The sequence below is a fragment of the Hyaena hyaena genome, unplaced genomic scaffold (genome assembly GCF_003009895.1).
Source record: "Hyaena hyaena isolate Hyena2069 unplaced genomic scaffold, ASM300989v1 scaffold_598, whole genome shotgun sequence".
In the NCBI taxonomy this organism is placed as follows: domain Eukaryota; kingdom Metazoa; phylum Chordata; class Mammalia; order Carnivora; family Hyaenidae; genus Hyaena; species Hyaena hyaena.
The window spans coordinates 122,039-143,190 of record NW_024081233.1 but is presented as its reverse complement, the minus strand read 5'-3'; the positions used below and the strand labels follow the sequence as shown (position 1 = coordinate 143,190).

General features: G+C 39.7%; 1 protein-coding gene across 3 annotated transcripts in view; it reads left to right on the top strand.

Moving 5' to 3' along the window:
• VWA8 (von Willebrand factor A domain containing 8) overlaps positions 1 to 21,152 on the top strand; it is a 349,620-nt gene that overhangs the window by 308,417 nt on the left and 20,051 nt on the right. For all 3 annotated transcript variants that reach the window (XR_005532644.1, XM_039257082.1, XM_039257083.1), the window contains exons 40-41: positions 4,788 to 4,896; positions 20,237 to 20,362. Coding sequence is in view for 2 of the 3 variants with exons in the window: in XM_039257082.1 (XP_039113013.1) it covers positions 4,788 to 4,896; positions 20,237 to 20,362 (235 nt within the window). In the remaining variant the exon portion in view is untranslated. The remainder of the gene's footprint in view (positions 1 to 4,787; positions 4,897 to 20,236; positions 20,363 to 21,152) is intronic.

The window sequence follows — 21,152 nt, the reverse complement described above, 5'->3', positions numbered from 1 at the left end:
GGGGGAATGTTGGGTATGTGTGTGTGTGTGTTTTTCTCCCTGCTAAGGACAAGCTATATCTACATTTTTTTTCCCTAACCTCCCTTCTTTGAAAAGTATTAATCTCCTTCTATGGGACAGAGTGTATTAGCTTCCTGTGTATGAAGTGGGAGAGCGGGTGTTTGGGGGGGAGGGGAGTAGTATGCCCAGCTTCTGTCAGCCTTGAGACTTGAGACATAACTTAATCTAATGAAAATTTATAGAGAGGTTTAAGAGACTGCCAAAAGCAAACATAAGAGGTATTGTTAGGAGGTCAAGTCCTATACACATATTCTTAGCTGTTCTTCAGAACAGAAAGTAAATTAAACATAGAAGGGCCCCTTGGCATGTCACCTTGGGGAACATTGTTTAGCTGTTATTTACCTGTTGATAGTATTTTCAGTGTGCTATCTGATGGCATTTATTGAGTGGTACTATGTGCTGGGCATCACGATGGTACTAGAGATTCAAAGAAGAAATAAGACAATTTCTTCTCCCAGAGGAATAGAAGAGAAAATATCCATGTAGTAAATCACATGTAATAAATGTATTTTTTGTTTTATTTTGGTTTAGTTATACACACTCACACACACACATTCATTTGTGATTATATGTACTGAATCTCAATGTGAAGCATATTTCCTCCTGTGGAAAATAAAGTCTGAAAAACACTATGATGAAGGGAAATAGACATATCTAGTAAAAGCAGTAACATGCAGAGGTTCCATAGTAGATGTCTATAGAAGATTCATGAACAGGAATGATCAGCTTTACCAGAGGGATTTACTGTGTCGATGGATGCAGAAAAAACCTTTGACAAAAGACAACATCCCTCGAGATGTTAATAAAGACCCTCGAGAAAGTCGGGATGGAAGGAACTTACTTAAACATCATAAAAGCCATCTATGAGAAGCCCTCAGCTAACATCATCATCAGTGGGGAAAAACTGAGAGCTTTCCTCCTGAGATCAGGAACACGACAGGGATGTCCACTCTCACCACTATTGTTTAACATAGTGCTGGAAGTCCTACATCAGCAGCAGACAACAAAAGAGAATCAAAGGCATCAAAACTGGCAAAGAAGAAGTCAAACTTTCACTTCTCACAGACAACATGATACTCTACATAGAAAACCTAACAGACTCCACCAGAAGCCTACTAGAACTGATCTATGAATTCAGCAAAGTTGCAGGGTACAAAATCAACATACAGAAATCAGTTGCATTTTTATACACCAACAATGAAGCAACAGAAAGAGAAATCAAGAAACTGATCCCATTCACAGTCGCACAAAAAACCATAAAATACCTAGAAATAAACCTAACCAAAGATGTAAAAGATCTGTATCATGAAAACTATAGAAAACTGATGAAGGAAATTGAAGAAGACACAAAGAAATGGAAAAACATTCCATGCTCATGGATTGGAAAAATAAATATTGTTAAAACGCCAATACTACCCAAAACAATCTACACATTCAATGCAATCCCAATCAAAATTGCACCAGCATTCTTCTCAAAACTAGAACAAACTATCCTAAAATTTGTATGGAACCACAAAAGACCCCGAATAGCCAAAGTAATATTGAAGAAGAAAACCAAAACGGAGGCATCACCATCCCAGACGTTAGCCTCTACTACAAAGCTGTTATCATCAAGCAGTATGGTATTGGCACAAAAAAGAGACACATAGACCAATGGAACAGAACAGAAAACTCAGAATTGGACCTACACATGTATGGCCAAGTAATCTTTGACAAAGAGGGAAAGAGTATCCAACAGAAAAAAGAGAGCCTCTTTAACAGATGGTGCTGGGAGAACTGGACAGCAACATGCAGAAGAATGAAACTAGATCATTTTCTCACACCATACACAAAAATAAACTCAAAATGGATAAAGGACCTTAATGTGAGACAGGAAACCATCAAAACCCTAGAGGAGAAAGCAGGAAACAACCTCCTTGACCTCAACCGCAGTAATTTCTTACTTGACACATCCCCAAAGGCAAGGGAATCAAGAGCAAAAATGAACACCTGGGACCTCATCAAGATAAAAAAGCTTCTGCACGGCAAAGGAAATAATCCATAAAACTAATAGGCAACTGATGGAATGGGAAAAGATAGTTGCAAATAACATATCAGACAAAGGGCTAGTATCCAAAATCTATAAGGAACTCACCCAGCTCCACACCCAAAAAACAAATAATCCAGTGAAGAAATGGGCAGAAGACATGAACAGACACTTCTCCAAAGAGGACATCCAGATGGCCAACAGACACATGAAATAATGCTCAGCGTCCCTCCTCATCAGGGAAATACAAATCAAAACCGCACTGAGATACCACCTCACGCTGGTCAGAGTGGCTAAAATGAACAAATCAGGAGACTCTAGATGCTGGCGAGATGTGGGGAGATGGGCACCCTCCTACACTGTTCATGGGAATGTAAACTGGTACAGTGCCTCTGGAAAACAGTGTGGAGTTTCCTCAAAAAATTAACAATAGAACTCAGCAATAGCACTGCTAGGAATTTACCCAAGAGATACAGGAGTGCTTATGCATAGGAGCACATGGACCCCAATGTTCATAGCAGCACTCTCCACAATAGCCAAAACGTGGAAAGAGCCTAAGTGTCCATCAACGGACGAATGGATCAAGAAGATGTGGTTTATCTATACCATGGAATACTACATGGCAATGAGAAAGAATGAAATCTGGCCATGTGTAGCAACATGGATGGACCTTGAGGGTGTTATGCTGAGCGAAATAAGTCAGGCAGAGAAGGACAAATATCATATGTTTGCACGTATAGGAGGATTAGGAGGAACTTAACAGAGGACTATGGAGGAGAAGAAGGGGAAAAATAGTTGGGGAGAGAGAGGGAGGCAAACCATGAGAGACTCTTGAATGCTGAGGACAAACTGAGGGCTGATGAGGATGGGGGGGAGGGGAAGGGGGGTGATGGGCACGGAGGAGGGCACGTGTGGGATGAGCACTGGGTGTTATGTGGAAACCAACTTGACAATAAACTATTTAAGAATAAACAAACAAACAAATAAAATCAGAAGGATACCAAAGGGATCAAGTAAGACCTCATTGGATGTGCCTTCAGGCGGGATCTTGAAACCTGAGTTGGTGTTAGCTGAACCTTCCAGGTGGTAGGGCAGGAACTATGGATCTGCCCTTGGCAGTTACGCCTACCGTGTGATTCTAGTAAACCTCTAACACTCTGCCCCGTAATGGCAGGATTCTTCCCGGTGCTTGGCCTGACATGGAGGAAGAAAGACCATTCATTCTCATCCGGCGTCTAGGGTTTCTGTTCCAGCCGGAGATGATAAATCTAGATTTTAGATAAGACTTTCAGCTGTGCGTGCAAGATCTACACCTCGAGCACTGCACACACGTGTACACACACATGCATGCACGCACAGCAGTTTAGGAGACTGTGCCATCGCTAAGCTTCACAGACATGCATTCATTAGTGCCTGGCCTAGTATCAGCACCCTTCCATTTATAGAAACTTACAGAAACTTGTGATCAAATTAGTGTATTGTGGATGCAACACTGTAAAGCCCAAGAGAGCCTCACTCCAATGCATGAACCTTCTCCTTAAGATTAGTTTAAGATGATGCCTCATCCGTGAATGAAGCTTCTCCTTATGATTAGATTAAGATGATGTATTTTAAATAATCCCGAGTCTTTTTTTTTTATTTCAGTCAGTCATTTCATTTGATTTTGAGCACCTATTATGTGCTAGGTACCATGCTAGACACTGTACATATAAAAATGAGGAAGACTCAGTCCTTCTCCTAAGGGACCCAATTTGGGAAGACAGATAGCAGACAGGTATTGGATGGGTAATAAATGCTTTGAGAGAGGGAACCACAAAATGCTGTGAGACCACAGAAAACAGGCCTGGGATCAGTGCAGGCTTCCTAGAGGCAGTCCTTATTGAATTGAGTCCTGAAGAGTAAGTGAGAGTTAGAGACAAAGGGATAGAGAAAGGGAGTTCCCAATGAGGGAGAAGCCTGAGCTCTGGGTGTGCAGTGTGTTTGGGGATTTGCAAATGTGCTGCTGGCGCTGCAGTGGAAGCTGATGATGAAGAACAATAAAAAGAAGCACTGTGCTGGCGAGTTAGAACTTCAAAGCCACAATAATATGAAAACACAATTATCCTACTAGAAGTACACAGCAATTTTAGAAAACTCTTGTATTTATATGGCAACATATTAAATTACATTCCTTGGGCCTGAACTGTTATCTTGGCCAACCAAATAGATGTCCTGGGTCTCTAAAAGCAACCCACGGAGCTCTTCTAGGAACCTGCCACATGAACTGACCAGCTGCCAACATCGTGACATGTCTTTAGGATATGGCAGTGGTTTGCTGTAGAGCTGACTCACTGCCTCATGAGAGTCAATTGTGCACATTCCTTTCTAAGTCAGTGCTCGGTGATCTTACTGTTAGTAGCTTGGAGTTGATCATGGTTGGAGTATTCATGCCATAGAAATCAGCAAATATTATAAATCAGGGATTTTTGTTGGTTTGGTTTGGTTTGTTCTGGAAGTCTACTTGTTAACTCTTTACCAGCCTACCACTGGCATTTTCTTCCTCAGAATCTCCTAACTGGAAACATTGCTTCGTGCATTTTCTCCTTCAAGGCAGCGTCAGATACCAAGGACCTTGCTATAGTTCTAGGGGCAGATGAATGGATGTAAAAGACCACATACATATGATTTCAGCCACTGTCTTTTTCACCCTCTCTGATTTCAGGCTAAAGGAGATCCAAATGAGTGAGTATGATGCCGCAACCTATGAAAGGTTCTCAGGTGCTGTTCGACGGCAGGTACACTCCCTCCGCATCATCCTGGATAATTTACAGGTAATCTCCAATAATGGACTAAGAAAATACTCTGGGCCCAAAGGTGGCCCCATCCCAAAACTGTTGGAGAAAAGTTATCCAAGCTCTAATCAACCAGTCAGAGAAACAAGTAAACCATGCCAAAATGTTTGTGTAAAATTATAGACCATCCCCTGGCCTTCTTAGGTCAGTTCTCCGAGGGAAATATTTGACCTCTCCTATCCTGTCCAAGAAGCAATAATTTGACCAGCAATCCTGGAAGACCCTAGACTCCCTGATTCCTCTCATATATAAGATCTATCAGTGTCCCACCTCTACTAGAAATCCACAGATAGATTTTTTTTTCCTACAAATCATTTCACTGTCATTGACTATAGACAGGAGCATTTTAGATCATCCAGGGTGTGCATTCGCGATGTCTCCTGGCTTCTCCTCCAATGCTCCCCCTGCCCCTGCATTGCCTGCCTTTTTTTTTTCTTTCACTTTTAGACTGTGGTTGCCTCAGAACCCATTAATATTTGCTGTTGCCCCTTAAAATACTGATTAAGAAACTTCTTTATTTCCTAGGCAAAGACTTGTTATTTGGGGAATTTGCTTTAAAAAAAATCCATATGCAAATAGTGTGAACAAATTTCACACATTGAAAGATTAGATTTTTTCCAGTAAAGACACTCATCACCCTGGGCATTGAGGGCAACTTCTGGGTGGACTCTGATCTCCTTGGCAAGGCAAAAGGTGAATAAGAGCCAAAATGAGTGGTTCACAGGAGATGAGGGTGATGAGAGATATTGCTCATATTAAAACTGAAGAATGAGTGGTTTAGTCAGTCATTCATTTCTTAAGTTCTTGATGCACACCAGACATTAGGGATAAAAAAATAAAATGCAGCCCCTGCCCTCAAAGAAGGAACTCAAAGAAGATAAATAGGCAAACGATTTCTTACATTCTATGGGAAAGTATGTGCACGATGCTGTGGAATGAACAAAGAAGGGCTTCGTGGAGAATATAATGCTTGAGTTCACACTTGAGAGAGGCTAAGGATTTTCCAGATGGTTGAGGAGTCAGGGCATTCCATAGACACGTGATATACAAGTACAAGTTTTTCAGTTTGACTCTGAAGCACATGTACGTGGTGGGGGACGTGGCAAAGAAGAAAGCTATCAAAATCGTGAAGACCAGATCATGATCTGGCCCTGGCTTCTGTGAGAATGTGCAGACAACATTGGGTTTTACTCTGTGTACAAATAGACCATTAGATTGATAACTCATTGCACTGGAGAGGAATATGAGAATATATTTTTTAAAAATTTGTTTTAATGTTTATTTTTGAGAGAGACAGACAGACGGAGTGCATGTGGGGGAGGGGCCGAGAGAGGGGGAGACACAGAATCTGAAACAGACTCCAGGCTCTGAGTCTGACTTCTTCGAATAGGACACCAGTTATACCTGAGTTAGAATTAGGGTTACCGTTAAGGAATGACCCTTCTGCTAAAGTGCACAGCAATGAGACCAGCATCAGAAACTGCCCAGTTTTTCTTTCTTCCCTGAAAGAGAGATGTGAAAGAAAATTGTGAAGGGCTCAAAGAAAAACAACAAATAAGATGAAATGGATGGAAAACAAGAAATTGGCACCTATTAAAAAAACCATAAAGGGATTAGGGTTAATAACTTTCTATATATCTTGAAATAGAGCAACTAATTATTTCAAGGATATTTTCTCTTCTTCCTTGGAAATCTGAAAAAGAGAAAATAGGCTTAAATAATAGCAAGAAAGAGCTTTAAGATATAAGAAAAGGAATAAAAATGATGTAATCCATGGATGAATACCTAAAATGGTCGTAGAACTACCATCCCTACAAATCTTCACAAATAATACAAGCATTTTAATAATAGCAAGCATTTACTGAGCAATTACCATGTGCCAGAGAGTCTGCTAGTTGCCTTGCATTATCAACATCATTATCAAGATATCTTCCGTCACCACCACCATCATCATCATCATCAACATCATCATCATTGTCATCATCACCTAGTGACTAATAGTGCCAGCCCTGGAGCCAGACAGCCTGGGTTCTGAAAAATGGAATGACAGATGCTAGAGCAGTTATGCAGATTAATTCAGATGAGACATGTAAACCATTTGAAACCCTAGCACATAGCATTCTCTACAGAAGAATCTGTTTCATCATTATTTCTGTTGTATTTGCTAATACTCACCAGCCTGGACTGCAAGCGAGACACCCAGTCAAATTCTTTATGTTCATTATGCTATTTAATTCTTACGATAACCAGTAGGGATTATGTTCTTCATTTCTTCTGAAATGTAGGTATTTTGTTCCCTCTGTATACTGAGGAAACTGAAGACTAGAAAGATGATGTAACTTGTTCTGGGTCATGACTAGAGAACCAGATATCTGAGCCCAGAGTTCAGGTCCCTATTACCTGTGAGGCCTCTGTTATCTGCTGCCAACTCTACAATTCTATAAGAAGTATCATTCACACATATGCTCGTGACACATTCTGCATCATTATCCTGATGCTGATGTAGCGTTTTCAAGTGTTTCCCTTATTGCATATAGATATTTTTTTAATCCACAGGATTGTTATTCTCAGGTGGACCTTCTAGTCCTCAGTTTAGAGAGATGTGCTAGTTGAAAGCACAGCCACTGGCCAAGGACAGAGACGGCCTCCTGTGGAATATGAATCTTTAGATTGTTACCAAAACAAGATGGCTTTGTTTGGTCCCCTTTTTGCCATCTTCTTCCAGTCCTGTGTGGCTCTGATTGACTAATAGCTCCCAGCTGTGTTGAGGTTGCTGTGTAATCCCAGTAAGTATGGGTGTTTCCTTGGTGAACAGCAGAAAGTCTGGCCAGGAACTAGCAAATCATCATCTGAAGCTGTACTTTCCAAAGTACAACTTCAAGCCCACGCATTGATTCCCGGTCGCTAGCTGAGATTTGAGGAAAAGGAATGTTGCTGCCACTCCTGGTGATGTCTGCTTCAATGAGTGTGTCTTTGCAGCAGCACGTATCCTTCTCAGTGAAGATGGCCATCACCAGTGACCTCTCTTTGCTTCTTGGCTGGATCCTGTGTGGAATATCATAGACTCTGGGTTTTATTGGACCTTTTATGAATCAATAGCAAGAATTTTCTTATTAGAATACAGTCTATAATAACTTTAATTATACTTGGTTCAGAATCTGAATCTCTGATTCCATCATTCCCTAACAAAAGAAAATATCCATTCCACAAAAAGCCACCGATTTTAATCATATCTTCTCCCCAGTGTTTTGCTGATCTACAATCAGTAATTTCATTCTCAGGCTAAATGAAATTAGCCTTTCTCTGGCTGCTTTGGCTAGCATGATATCTCCATGAACCAACAATTATGTTCCTTTTTTTCCCTTGAGTAGTTCAAAATGAACACTGACATGTGACATGCACTGTGCTTGGCGCTGAGGCCACAAAGATTCATGGGATACTGTCCCTGTACTCAAGAAGGCTATGGTTTTGAGGAATGGGAAGGATGGGTACCTGAACAGATCATTTCAGTTGAGTATGGTAAGTATCTAGGTAGACAGATATAGAGAATACAGTGGAAGCCCAGAGGAAAGGGATTCTAGGATGGATTTTTCAGGAAAGGATACATGAGCTGGCTTTTGAAGGATACATGAGTATTAGCCAGTTAAAGGAAAGTGAAAAAATGCCCCAGCAGAGGACATTGCATAGACAAAGGCATGACATTGTACAGTCTCGTGTGTGAGCTGAGGGCCGGTCTCAAGTATGAGCAAGATTCCATTCAGCATAAAACGTACACAAGGACTTGGGGCTAAGAGGCAGGTAGGTGCCAGGCAAGGAATTTAGACTTTATTCTGAGCACCCACTTTGCTCATATCTAAAGAATGGAAGGCATTTCCTCATTCCTTTTATTTAGTTTAAAATAACTAACTGTATTTCATCCAGTAGACATTTATTGAATATCTATTTTTTCTAAGGGTCTTTGCCTTCAGTCACTGACCTAGGAAAGAATATATATGTGTAGTTTTAATACAGGATACAATATAGTAAATGCCACAGCAGTGTTTTTAAATAAAGTGCTGTGTTATGTAGACAAATGTGTGTGTAATTTCTAGGCTGCAGTTAGGAAAAACTCACAGAGGAAGTACCATTTGAGCTGGGCCAGGAAGGATGAGCATGGTTTCAATTGGTAACTCTTCTAAGGATTGGAATGGAAGGAGAGCCTTGACCAGAGCTTCTCAAACCTTCTGTGGAGAGAGGCCAAGTGTTTTTCATCAGTCATGGACTAAGGCTTTTATAAAATAAAACAGAAATGAATTACTGGGGGAAAAAATATGTAAAATTAACATACAAGATACAAACCCATTTTATTTAATACTAGATTCAGCAAGCATAAAAGTACTTTGTCAAATTCCCATACAAGTTTTCAAATGCTTACTGTTCATTTCTATTACTTATTTTATCATGGACTAGTAACAAGTGTATGCTCACTGAAGGCAGTTTGCATAGCTCTGGTCTAGACAGAAGGAATCTATGAGCAGAGGAAGAAGCCTTCAATACAAGGCTGTTTGAAGAATGACAAACTTTCTAGGGACTAAAGCTCAGAGTTTGGGGTGGGGTTGGGGGTAGAGGGAGAGAAAATAAGGGGGAAGGTAAACCCCCAAGGGCATTAAGCACCATGCTAACTCTATTCTATAAGCCATGAGGAGTGTGAACATCACTGAGAAAGGGAATGGTATAGTTAGTTATATCTTATTTAGGAGGCTTCATAACCATAAAGAGAGAAGGTGTCAGAGAAGAGAGAGGTGGGAGAACCTGGAAATCAAATCATTAAAATTATGTCAGTTATCCAGGTGAAAAGTGATAAGAACCCAAACCAGGTTATGGAAGTGAAGAATAGAAGGGATGGGACAGTTTGGAGGCTGGGCAGGAAGGTAGATAAGAAGACAGAGACTGATCGAATGTGAGGTGAGGGGAACAGTGAGGTTTTCAAGCCCTAGAGGACAGAAATAAGGAAGCCAGGAAGAGGAGAGGCTTGTAGAGAAAGCAGATGTTTGCTTTGGATGTTATAATGTTTCTCTCACTACTGGACTCCTCCATAAAAATGTCAAGCATGAGATTTGAAGATGTGAATCCAGAGTTCAGGAGCAAGGTGAGGACCAGATAGGAATGCATATCCATATGCATATCTATATCTGCATTCTTATCATCATCTGTATAGAGCAACAGTCCAGCCAAGAGATAAGGTGTGTTGACTAAGGCTGAGACTACAGAGCAAAGAGAGAGGAAAGGTGGAAGCAGCCATGTCAAGGAATGTCTGCATTTCAGGGAGAACAGTAAAATGCCAGTTACTCTTCCTAGCACCTGAACGGCTCAGCTCTCAGCACATGGCATCCATGGCCATGAGGGGACAACTTCAACCAAGTGCAGCAGAGAAATACAGTCCTAACTTCCAGGCTGCTTGAGCACAGGCATCTAACTTGGTCTTCACTGGATAACATGAAAATGTTAAAATAACAAAAAGCTGTAAACAGTGAAAAACCATATGACAGTAGAATTTAGGAAAGAGTGCTAGTGACATGCAAGAAGCTTTGAAGAATATTTGCTAAATGGAGTGTGAAGAGACCCTGGGAATGGTAGCACTAGCAACAATTCAAAAACCTCCCTAAGAAATAGCATTACTAGCAAGGAAGTACATGAAACCCAACAGAATCAAGTTGACGTCTCTTACTTGGTGAGGTGGGGCATAGATGCAAGAGCCCTAAAGCTGGTGAGAAGCAGATCACTTGACTTCCGTTTTGTCACTGCCAAGCAGCAGCTGTTGAAAGTAGCAACACTGGGGGCAGTGGGGCCGGGGAGATCTAGATTTTATGCAGTGGCTACGACAAACAGAAAACTGGAAGGGAAACAGCACTGGGAAAGGGGCCAGCCCAGCCTTAACTTATACTTGGCTTGAAGATGAGATCAAACAAATGCCAAGTGGCCGCATTGCGATGGCTTTTCCAAACAAAGTAAGAAATGATGTGGAGATGAAGTTCTCATGCTGTGACTGTCCACAGTTCCAGCTCCTTCCCTACTGAGTTCCTGAGCTAAGTAGTAAATAGATTTAGTTCAACTACGAACACCAGTTTAAAATCTTCAAGGAGAACTCTAATAATAACAAAATGGTGAATAAATACAAGCAAGGAGAGTCTATCCAGTCTGTTCCTAAACAGTTTTGTGCGGCCATCTCATCATTCAAGAACAGGAGCACCCAAAAACGAAATAACATGGAATCTATGAAATGATTCTGCAGTGAGGTAGAGTAATAAGCATCCAAGAAGATGTAAAGGGAGAAGATGTCACTGGGCTAGAGTATTTTCTTCAGAAAACACCAGATTGTTAGAAAACATCTGCTTTATGTTCTCATAATTCAAAGAAACTTGAGGTATGTGAAATGAGACATGGATTTAAAAGGGTCTGGCTAAGAAGCAAGCAGAAATAATAAGGGAGTTGAATGCAATAAGGAAAGATTATTTAAAAAACTTAAAGTGCAATGCCAAAATTGAAATCTGCATTAAAAGTAGAAGTGACAGACTCAATCCAGTCCTAAGTCTAAGTACTAACGTGAGGGAAACTTGAATTGTTATTCCAGACTATAGAGGAAATAAAGAGATAAAACCAAAAGAAAGCTGATCAACAAAAACAGATCACAGAGTTAACCCACAGAGCCGTGATCCATCGCCATACGCAGAACCTTGGCACAGGAGAGTTGTGCAGTACATACAATGCTGTATGAGCCACTGATATTTCCAAAGAGGACCAGAAGGAACAAATAAGCAATATCAAAGTAACAACAACAACAACAAAACTGTACTGGGCTGAAGACAGACCTAAGTCTATGGATGAAAAAAACTTCACTGAGTACCAGGCAAAAGTAATGAAAAAAGATAAGTGCCTTTTTACAGCTTCATGGAATGTTAACATTTCAGAAACAAAATATCCTAAAAGAATACCGGCAGACAACAAACAAGCTATTATTAGAGAAAAATTAATCTTACCTTAGTTTTCTCTGAAACATTGAATGCCAGAAGATAGTGACAGAACGTTTGCAAGATCTCGGGGACAAGGGATTTGTGACCTGAAAATTCTGTACTCATCCAAAGTACAAAGAGATAGAAAGACATTTTCAAATATCAAGACACTTAAGATATATGTCACTTAAGTACTCTTTTTGAAAATAATTTTGAATTAAATACATATACACACATGTGTGCACACATACATATGTAAGCACATATGTGTAAATATTCCAGCCAATTAAGAAGAGAAACAAAATTCTTTAAGAACAGGAAATTCATGGTATAAAAGGACTAGCAGTGAACCTCAGATTCAGTTAAACACAGAATCAGGTCTAAATAATTGTGGAAACTATGTTTTAAAGAAAACTCAAATAGCAAGAATAGTGCTTTGAAAAAGATATACAAGTAATACATTAATACAATTAATATATCATTAAAATGAATTTAATGATAATAATAGTAGGCAGGGCCTAAATTCTCATGATCTCAAAACAGAAACAAAAATCAAGAAGTTGATATAGAGGATGGATAGAAGGAAGCAAGAAGTGTGATCTCATGCATACTACATGCGACAGAGACAAATACAATTTCATTCCTGAAAATAATGAGAGAAAGAGAAGTTCAGTCGGGCTTTTAAAAAATTTAATCATGCTGGAATTTTTTTTTTCTAATGCTGTTCCTGCAAATTACAATGTGTTTTTCTAAAGATTCTTCTGATTCCTGTGTGGAGAGGGGACCAGGGGGACCAGGGGAGAGGCAAGGAGACAGGGAGGCCAGGCAGGAGGGGATGGCAGCGGTCCAGGGGAGAGAGAACCCTGTTTGCACTGGGGATAGGCCCGGCCATGGAAAGAGACGGTGGGAACACTGGAAGCCTCGGGATTGGCCAGCCCACTAGGCGTGAGCTGTGAGAGAAAAAAAGAGGAGGCAAAGATGCCTGTAGTCCTGTGGCCTGAACGGCCCAAAGAATGGGACTACCCTCTGCCTTTCCCTGAGGTGAGGACTTGGGGAGAGCAGGGACCTGGATCTCAGGGCTCAGTTTTGAACTGTTAAGTTTACATCGCCTGCTGTGCATGCACACTGATATGTGTAGTTCCCAGTTGTTTTATTCATAAGAACAAGTTACAAAATGATGGTAAGTGGTGACTCAAAGTCATAGCTTAGTTCCACATCGGCATCTAGGAAAACAGACTCTTCTAACGAAGGGCGTCCTTGTTAAGTACATGAATCACTAGTTAGCCTTGCCGTGAGATGTCCCTTCAAGAACCGGGGAGACTCCTTTAAAAAGGAAGGTTTGTATCTTCTCTTCTCTGGGCAACACTGTTTCCACCACTTACGGCAGCTGGCAAACTAACAGGTATCTAGGAAAATATTTTTTGCTATGTCAAAATACTGAGACCCACAAAGAAAATTTTTTATTGTTTCCACTGATTTATAAGTTGTTATTTTATAAATATTGTATAAAAGTTTACCTTAATCCAGCATCTTAATTTTTTATATGGTGCAGATTAATAACATAAAAAGTCTATGTTGGTCGAACATGGCAAAATGTTAAAAATAATGGCAGCTAATAATGTTTAATAAAGGAATCATTGCTCCCAGGCAGATATCCTCAAACACCCATTTATTCATTGACACAGTAACTGTTTATTGGTGAATACCTCCGTGCTTTATTCTATAGACTGTAAGCGCTTTCTATAAAAATTGCTACTTAAATCTTTATAATCTCTTCATTAAATAAATTTTGAAGGAATAAGAGAAAACTGGCTTACTTGTAGAGTTTATAGGTAAAGGAAGTCTTGATTAACCGTAACCAGATAAGTGAACACTTAAGGTTAATCAGAATACTTTCAGTGCTGAAATCACAAGATCAAGTGTCACAAACCACAAAATAACTGGTTTTTGTCAAGTCTGTTCCTTCTAATGTCCTCACTGCTATAGATGAGTGTGTATGTGCCTTCCGGTTAACCAGTTTTTTTCCCAGAAAATGAATTAACCAGAATACGTCATCCTCTGAGCATTTCAATTAGTCTTAAGCATTCCTTACATGAACATAATAAAGCTATGTCTTTTTTCTAGAAAGTCTGTAATGTAGATTTTTACTAGTGAAACCTAGCTTTGTGTATAATAAATTCTCATTAGTATGAACTTACTGTATAATACAAAACAGATGGACATATTTATAAGAATACTTCATGTGATAGGAATATACAATAAAAATCATGTTTGGTCCTTTGTTATAAATGAAAGTATATATTTAAATACAGTAGGAACTTACTTACTTATTAAGGTCATATCTCACTGAGATACAATACACAGTCCATAATAATAAATATTTCTGTTCCATCCCATAGTAAGTTTTTATTTTTTTATTTTTTTATTTATTTTTTTTTTTGAAGTACAACACATATTTTATTTTATTTTATTTTTTTTTTTTTACAAATAGTTTATTGTCAAATTAGTTTCTACATAACACTCAGTGCTCATCCCCAAAGTGCCCTCCTTCATGCCCATCCCCCCCTCCCCCCCACATCCATCAGTCCTCAGTTTTTGTCAGCATTCAAGAGTCTCTCATGGTTTGCCTCTCTCCCTTTCCCCCACCATTTCCGCCCTTCTTCTCCCCCTTGGTCCTCCGTCAAGTTCCTCCTAATCCTCCTATACGTTTTTAAAGTGCTCCCCCACTCACCCCTTGCTTCCAAGAGTATCCGTTCTGACAGGCCTCTTCCTGTTTTGAATTTCCAGATATTGGTGGGCTGGCCAGATGACAGATAATAAATTATCTGCCCATATTTATCTGTAAGTTCTAGACTTGAAAACAAATGAATAGTGCTACTATTATAAAAATGTCTTTGTGCCCAGTAGTTCTGGATCAAAAGGCTAGTACATATTTTCACTTCTCAAAAACAAAAAACTACTGGTTCATGTCCCTAAAAATACCAATGACAAGCAGAACCAAAATTCATTTTTCCACAGATAAAAATAAAAAGGAAGAGAATATGCTATACACCCACTAGAATGGCTAAAAATATTTTCTAAAAAGCCATCAATATCAAGTGTTGGTGAGGATATAAGCAAATGAGACTTGCTTTGACACTGCTCATGGGAATGTAAATTGGGGGGGGTGGGGAAGCACTTTGGAAGACTGTTTAGTGGTATGTACCAAAGCTGAACATATCCAGGATTCTCACCCAACAGAAATACACATCTGCTCCAAAGACATGTTCAGGAACACTCCTGGCACCATTTTTTGTAATTGCCCCAAACTGGAAACAGCGCCATTGTAGAGTGGATAAATTACGACCAAATCATAGGATTGACTATCATTAGAGCAGTGAGAGAGAATAAATGGCTGCTACACAGCCACATAGGTAACCTCACAGGAGTTGTGTTGAGCCAGAGACGCAAGACACAAAAGAACACATTCTGTATGGTTCCATTTTTATGAAATCCAAAGCCAGACAAACCTTAATTCGTGCTGGTAGAAGTCAGAATAGGAAGTCACCTTTGGCAGGGGGAGAATAAATTCCAGAAGGAGCCCTGGGAGACTGTGGACATACAGGTGGTTATATGGGGTGTTCACTTTTATTTTTTAATATGTATTTTATATATTTTGAGAGAGAGAGATAGAGAATGAGAAAGCATGTGCAACCAGGGTAGGGCAGAGAGAGACAGAGGTAGAGAGAGAACCAAAGCAGGCTCCATACGCTGTTAGTGCCAAACTTGATGCAGGGCTCCAACTCACAAACCATGAGATCATGGCCTGAGCCAAAATCAAGAGTCAGACACTTAACCAACTGAGCCACCCAGGCACCTGTGTTCACTTTTCAAGTTCATTGAGCTTTGCATTTAAGATTCATGCACTTTACTAAAAATATGTTATACTTGAATATTAAAAGCTGACCCCCAGGGGTACCTGAGTGGTTCAGTCGGTTAAGCGACTGACTCATGATTTCAGCTCAGGTCATGATCTCGAGCTTTGTGAGTTTGAGCCCTGCATTGGGTTCCCTGCTGACAGTGCAGAGCTTGCTTGGGATTCTCTTTCTTTCTCCCTCTCTCTACCCCTTATCTCTTCCTCCCTCCCTCCCTTCCTCTCTCTCTCTCTCTCAAAATAAATAAACTTTTAAAAAAATAAATAAAAACTGACCCCAAAAAACAAGAAAGGGATAGTATATTAATTGGAAAAAGCCTATTCCTTCCCTCACTCTTACCCCAAATTTTACTAAGTTTTTGCCTTCCATTGGCACATGTAATGGAAATAGTCTTCAAGCTAGGGAGTGCCTTATGGGATGATAATATACAGGAAAACAAGCAACATTGGCATAAGAAAATTAAGACCTAAAATCCCTAGGTTCTTACATGATGGTGAATCCAGACACAACAGACAAACATAATATTCTAAGAGGAAAGTAAGCATTTTATAACTGTGTAGCCTCCCTACCAAGGGCAGTAATAGGTCCCCTATAAAGGAAAAAGGACCCCCTTTTATCATTTTTACTAATTATTAGCAGAAGAAGAATTCTGCAGTGATGTTGGACCAGTTCTTTAACAAAACCTACTGAATCAAAAATTGCATTTTGTCAAGATCCCTAAGTTATTTGTATGCACATTAAAGCTTGAGAAGCCTTGCTTTACATAACCTGCAAGCTGGTCTCAAAGATAATATTTCATAAAAATATAAAGAGGTTGTTTTAATCCTTTTGAGAAAAAAACTTTTTTGCTTATTTCAGATTATAAAAGTCATGAGTTTATTATATGAAAATTAGGCAGTATAGAAATTAAAAGGAGTGTCTGGGTGACTCAGTAGGTTGAGTATCTGACTTCAACTCAGGTCATGATCTCCCAGTCCATGAGTTCAAGTCCTGTGTCAGGCTCTATGCTGACAGCTCGGAGTCTGAAGCCTACTTCAGATTCTGTGTCTCTCTCTCTCTGCCCCTCCCCTGCTTGCACACTGTCTCTCTCAAAAATAAATATACATTTTTAAAAAATAAGTTAAAGGAAGAAAACAGTTATCACCCGTAATTTGCAACCTCAAAATAATCATGACTATTAATATTTTTGTTTTCTCCCACATATTTTTCTTTGCATATAATGTACATGCATACACAATTGAGTTAGTACTGTTTAAAAATGCTATTCTATCATACGTTTATCACTTACCATTTTATAGTGGTAACTTTCTGCCAGTAAATTTTTATTGAACATGAACTATGTATCAAGTAAGCACTGTTCTAAGATGCTGCAGTTACATGAGGGCTCTTACCCCCCCCCCCCCCCCCGCCCCGTACACTTTACTTTCTAATGGAGCAGACAGATAATAGAGATAAAGAGGTAACATTACATTTGTAAACAGTGATTAAGTACGAAGAAAGTAAAACAATGATAAGCTACAAGGTGACCCAATGCTTTTTTTTTTTCTTTTTAATAACCTATGCTCATTATATGAACCTCTTTGTTTCCTTTAGGGTTGACATATAACTTCTAGCCTTATCAAAAACTTATACTGATATTTGGTATATTTGATATAGTGTTTGGTTAAACTGCAGGTTCCATATTGTACTTAACTGAATTACATATCACTGGAAATGTAACAGCTACTCTTGAACTTCTTCAGTGTCATTGACTTGTCAATGTATTGATGAAAGTTTGAAAATCAAGACTAATGATAACTGTGGCACAGCTGTTACACTACGTACCACATAATCTTGTTTCTGTTGCTATCCCAACTTCCTCATAAACCCAGTTCTAGAATCCAACTTCTATGCCACTTTGATGACAGCTAACCATTGCTTCCACATTCTCCAGTACTTTCTGCAGTGCTTGTTTTTCCAGTCTAGAGTGTTCTGTGAGAGTCTGTCCGCATCTATAAAAGGCATTAGAAGGCACTGCTCTGCAGTTTGGTATCTCCAAGAATTATAGAGTCTCAGGATTGAAAGGTACCTCAGTGCTCACCCCCAGTTGCATTTCCCAGCATAAAGTATTCTGGAAACCCAAGGAATGATCTACTCCAGACATCAGGAATGATGGGGAGAGGAAACAGGAGCCAGGCCCCAGTCACTGATGCAGGGGAGAGAGCCTGAGAAAGATAGCAAGCTGTGTGATCAAGCTTGTCTGTCTCATCTGTAGTCCAGTGGGAAAGGATTCTGGAAGACTCTGATCACCCCTTCCTCCTACAGCCTATAGCTATGTATCTCACAGAGTTGCATGAGCTCATTGAACTATACTCCAACAAATCCCATTTTCCTATAAGATCATGGGGTTCTTACCAAGAACACACATTAGAAAAGAACATAGTCCCAAGGGGCACATGTAAGATGATTCCTAAAATTAACTGCCCACCAAATGTAGTACCTTTATGCTGGTGGCTTAGAACTTTCTCTCACTTTATTTCACCTTCACATTAATACATTTGTATTCAAATAAGGGAATTTTGCCCTTATTTGCAGCAAGGGTATCAGGAACAAAAAATTAATATTATGTGGTCCTGCCTAGAGTAAAACTGTGGGGAGCTTCTTTGTGTAGTGGTTTGTGTATGCCTCAGTGGACTGCTTGAAGCTTGGCTTTGTATTTTCAATGACAGTACTGTCATACAGTTACCCTCAATGAAACAGTGATGGAAGTATGCTGAAATTAATGTGCACTTCATTGTCCATAACGTGTCTCACTTGATAATGGTGATGATGATACTAGCTGACATAGATTGCCAGGCTCTTCCTCAACCAATTCCATGTAGTGTCTCATTTATTCTTCACAATTACTCATAGTAGTTTTCTTTATTTTAGAGCTAAGGACACTGACATGCAGACAGGCTGAGTAACTTGCTTGAGGTCAAATATCTGATCATGGGGAAGGGAGGATCGGAACCAGGCTGTATGACTCCAGACCACATGATCTTAACTACTATGCTCATTTGCACACATAAAAACATTTGAACTATTCTTTCCACTTCTTTTTTTTAATTAATTATAATTTTTTAATTTACATCCAGGTTAGCACTATAGTGCAACAATGATTCACGAGTAGATTCCTTAATGCCCCTTACCCATTTAGCCCATCCCCCCTCCCCAAACGCCTCCAGCAACTTTGTTTTATATATTTAAGAGTCTCTTATGTTTTGCCCCCCTACCTGTTTTTTTATATTATTTTTGCTTCCGTTCCCTTATGTTCACCTATTTTGTATCTTAAATTCCTCATGAGTGAAGTTATATTATATTTGTCTTTCTCTGACTAATCTCACTTAGCATAATACCGTCTAGTTCCATCCACGTAATTGCAAATGGCAAGATTTCATTCTCTTTGATTGCCAAGTAATACTCCATTGTGTGTGTATACACACACACACACACACACACACACACATATATATGTACACACCACATCTTCTTTATCCATTCATCCATCAATGGACATTTGGTCTCTTTCCATACTTTGACTATTGTCAGTAGCACTGCTATAAACATTGGGGTGCATGTGCCCCTTCGAAATAGCACAACTGTATCCCTTGGATAAATACCTAGTAGTGCAATTGCTGGTAGTTGCGATTGCTAGTAGGGTAGTTCTATTTTTAATTTTTTGTTATTCTTCCCACTTAATGTAAATAGAGTTGTTGGCTATAATAAACCTACCTATGTCTTGATTGGGATATTGTCATTCTTCATTGTTTAACTACCTTCTTGGTCCACCTGGCATAGTTATAAGTTATTTTGGGAAAGTATTATGTGGAAATACCTTTGGGAAAATAATTCAGAAGACTTATGATCATGGGGGACACAACATGTTCATGAACAATAGTTTTTCAGTTGTTTCCACTTGCACCATAAGTCACAGCGAGCTCAAGTATCAACTTCTCTTCTAAAAGGAAGAGTTCTGAAGGTCACATTTTCTTGGTGCTTGCAGTCATTGTTAAGAAGTTCAAGCTGATTATTTTGTTACCTAAGAAATTTGCTAAGCATACCATGACAGAAAATGCATAAGAAATCACCACTACATTACTGGATTTTGCACATCTCTCCAAGGACCCATTTGCATACTGCTTTCCCATTTGTGTGTGCTTTAAGTGAGTTCATTTTATCATTCCATGTGTTAAAACCATTAAAATTGACAAAATCTACACTAAGGGCATTCTTTGTCAGCAGAGCAGGAACCAGTCCATTTATGAAACTGTGCTCATGAAGAACCATCACTTATTTTAAAAGATCCTGTGTTTCCTGTTTATCATGCAGAAAATGTGTCAGGTACCCTGCAGAAGTAATTAAAATAAGGAGCTGTGTGTGTGCATGTCGTTGTAGGCTAAAGGTAAAGAGAGACAGTGGCTAAGACACCAAGCTATGGGGGAACTAGATGATGCCAAGATCATCGATGGGCTCACTGGAGAAAAAGCCATCTACAAACGCCGGGGTGAACTGGAGCCACAAGTAAGTCATAGTGAACTAGTAGCCTCAGGTAGAGTTCAGCTGTCTTTATAGACAAATGCTTTCTGGAGTTGCCATCTTTATCAAAACACCATAAACCCTGAATATGGCAACCTGGTCTCCTGCCAGGACCTCCCAGCAGCAGAATCCACCAGAATCCAGCCGAGTGAGAGGCTGATGCTGTCCATGCAGCTCAGCTCCCAGGACACAGAGCAGGGTGCCCCTGGTGGGGAGAGGAAACTGAAGACACTCAGTGTCCATGAATCCTGGAGGGCTGCACAGGTAAAAGCCCTAGAACAATCTTGGTGGTTTTCTGCTATCCTGTTACCTAAATATCTGTGCCCATCCCAAAACTGAAGAAAATTTTAGAAAATAAGAAATTCCCTTTTAAATAATTCTAGTTGTAGCATGTAAAGCTTTAGACAGCCGTAATATTAAAATATTTGCAATACAATGGCAAAAAAAATGGCAGAAGTTAAAATACTGAGTCTTGGAGGGCCCTGTGACTTCCCATATCCCTGAATAACCAAAATGGCTGAGTAGCCACTGAGAGCTGGGGGTGCAGTGACTGTTGGGGAAGGGTGGTCACTTACTCCATTTAAATGTTTATTCAGAGAGAATCTTTTGGTGATCTGGGCAGTACTCAGTTCTGTGTCATTGGCATGAGTCAACAACTACTTTCTTTACTGACTCATTGTGGTCAACAAATGTGTTTAGATATATCTGAGTTGTGAGTGGTCATGGAAGTAAATGAGGCTCTGTTCTTAATTTAGGCAGAGCAGACTCCACAAGT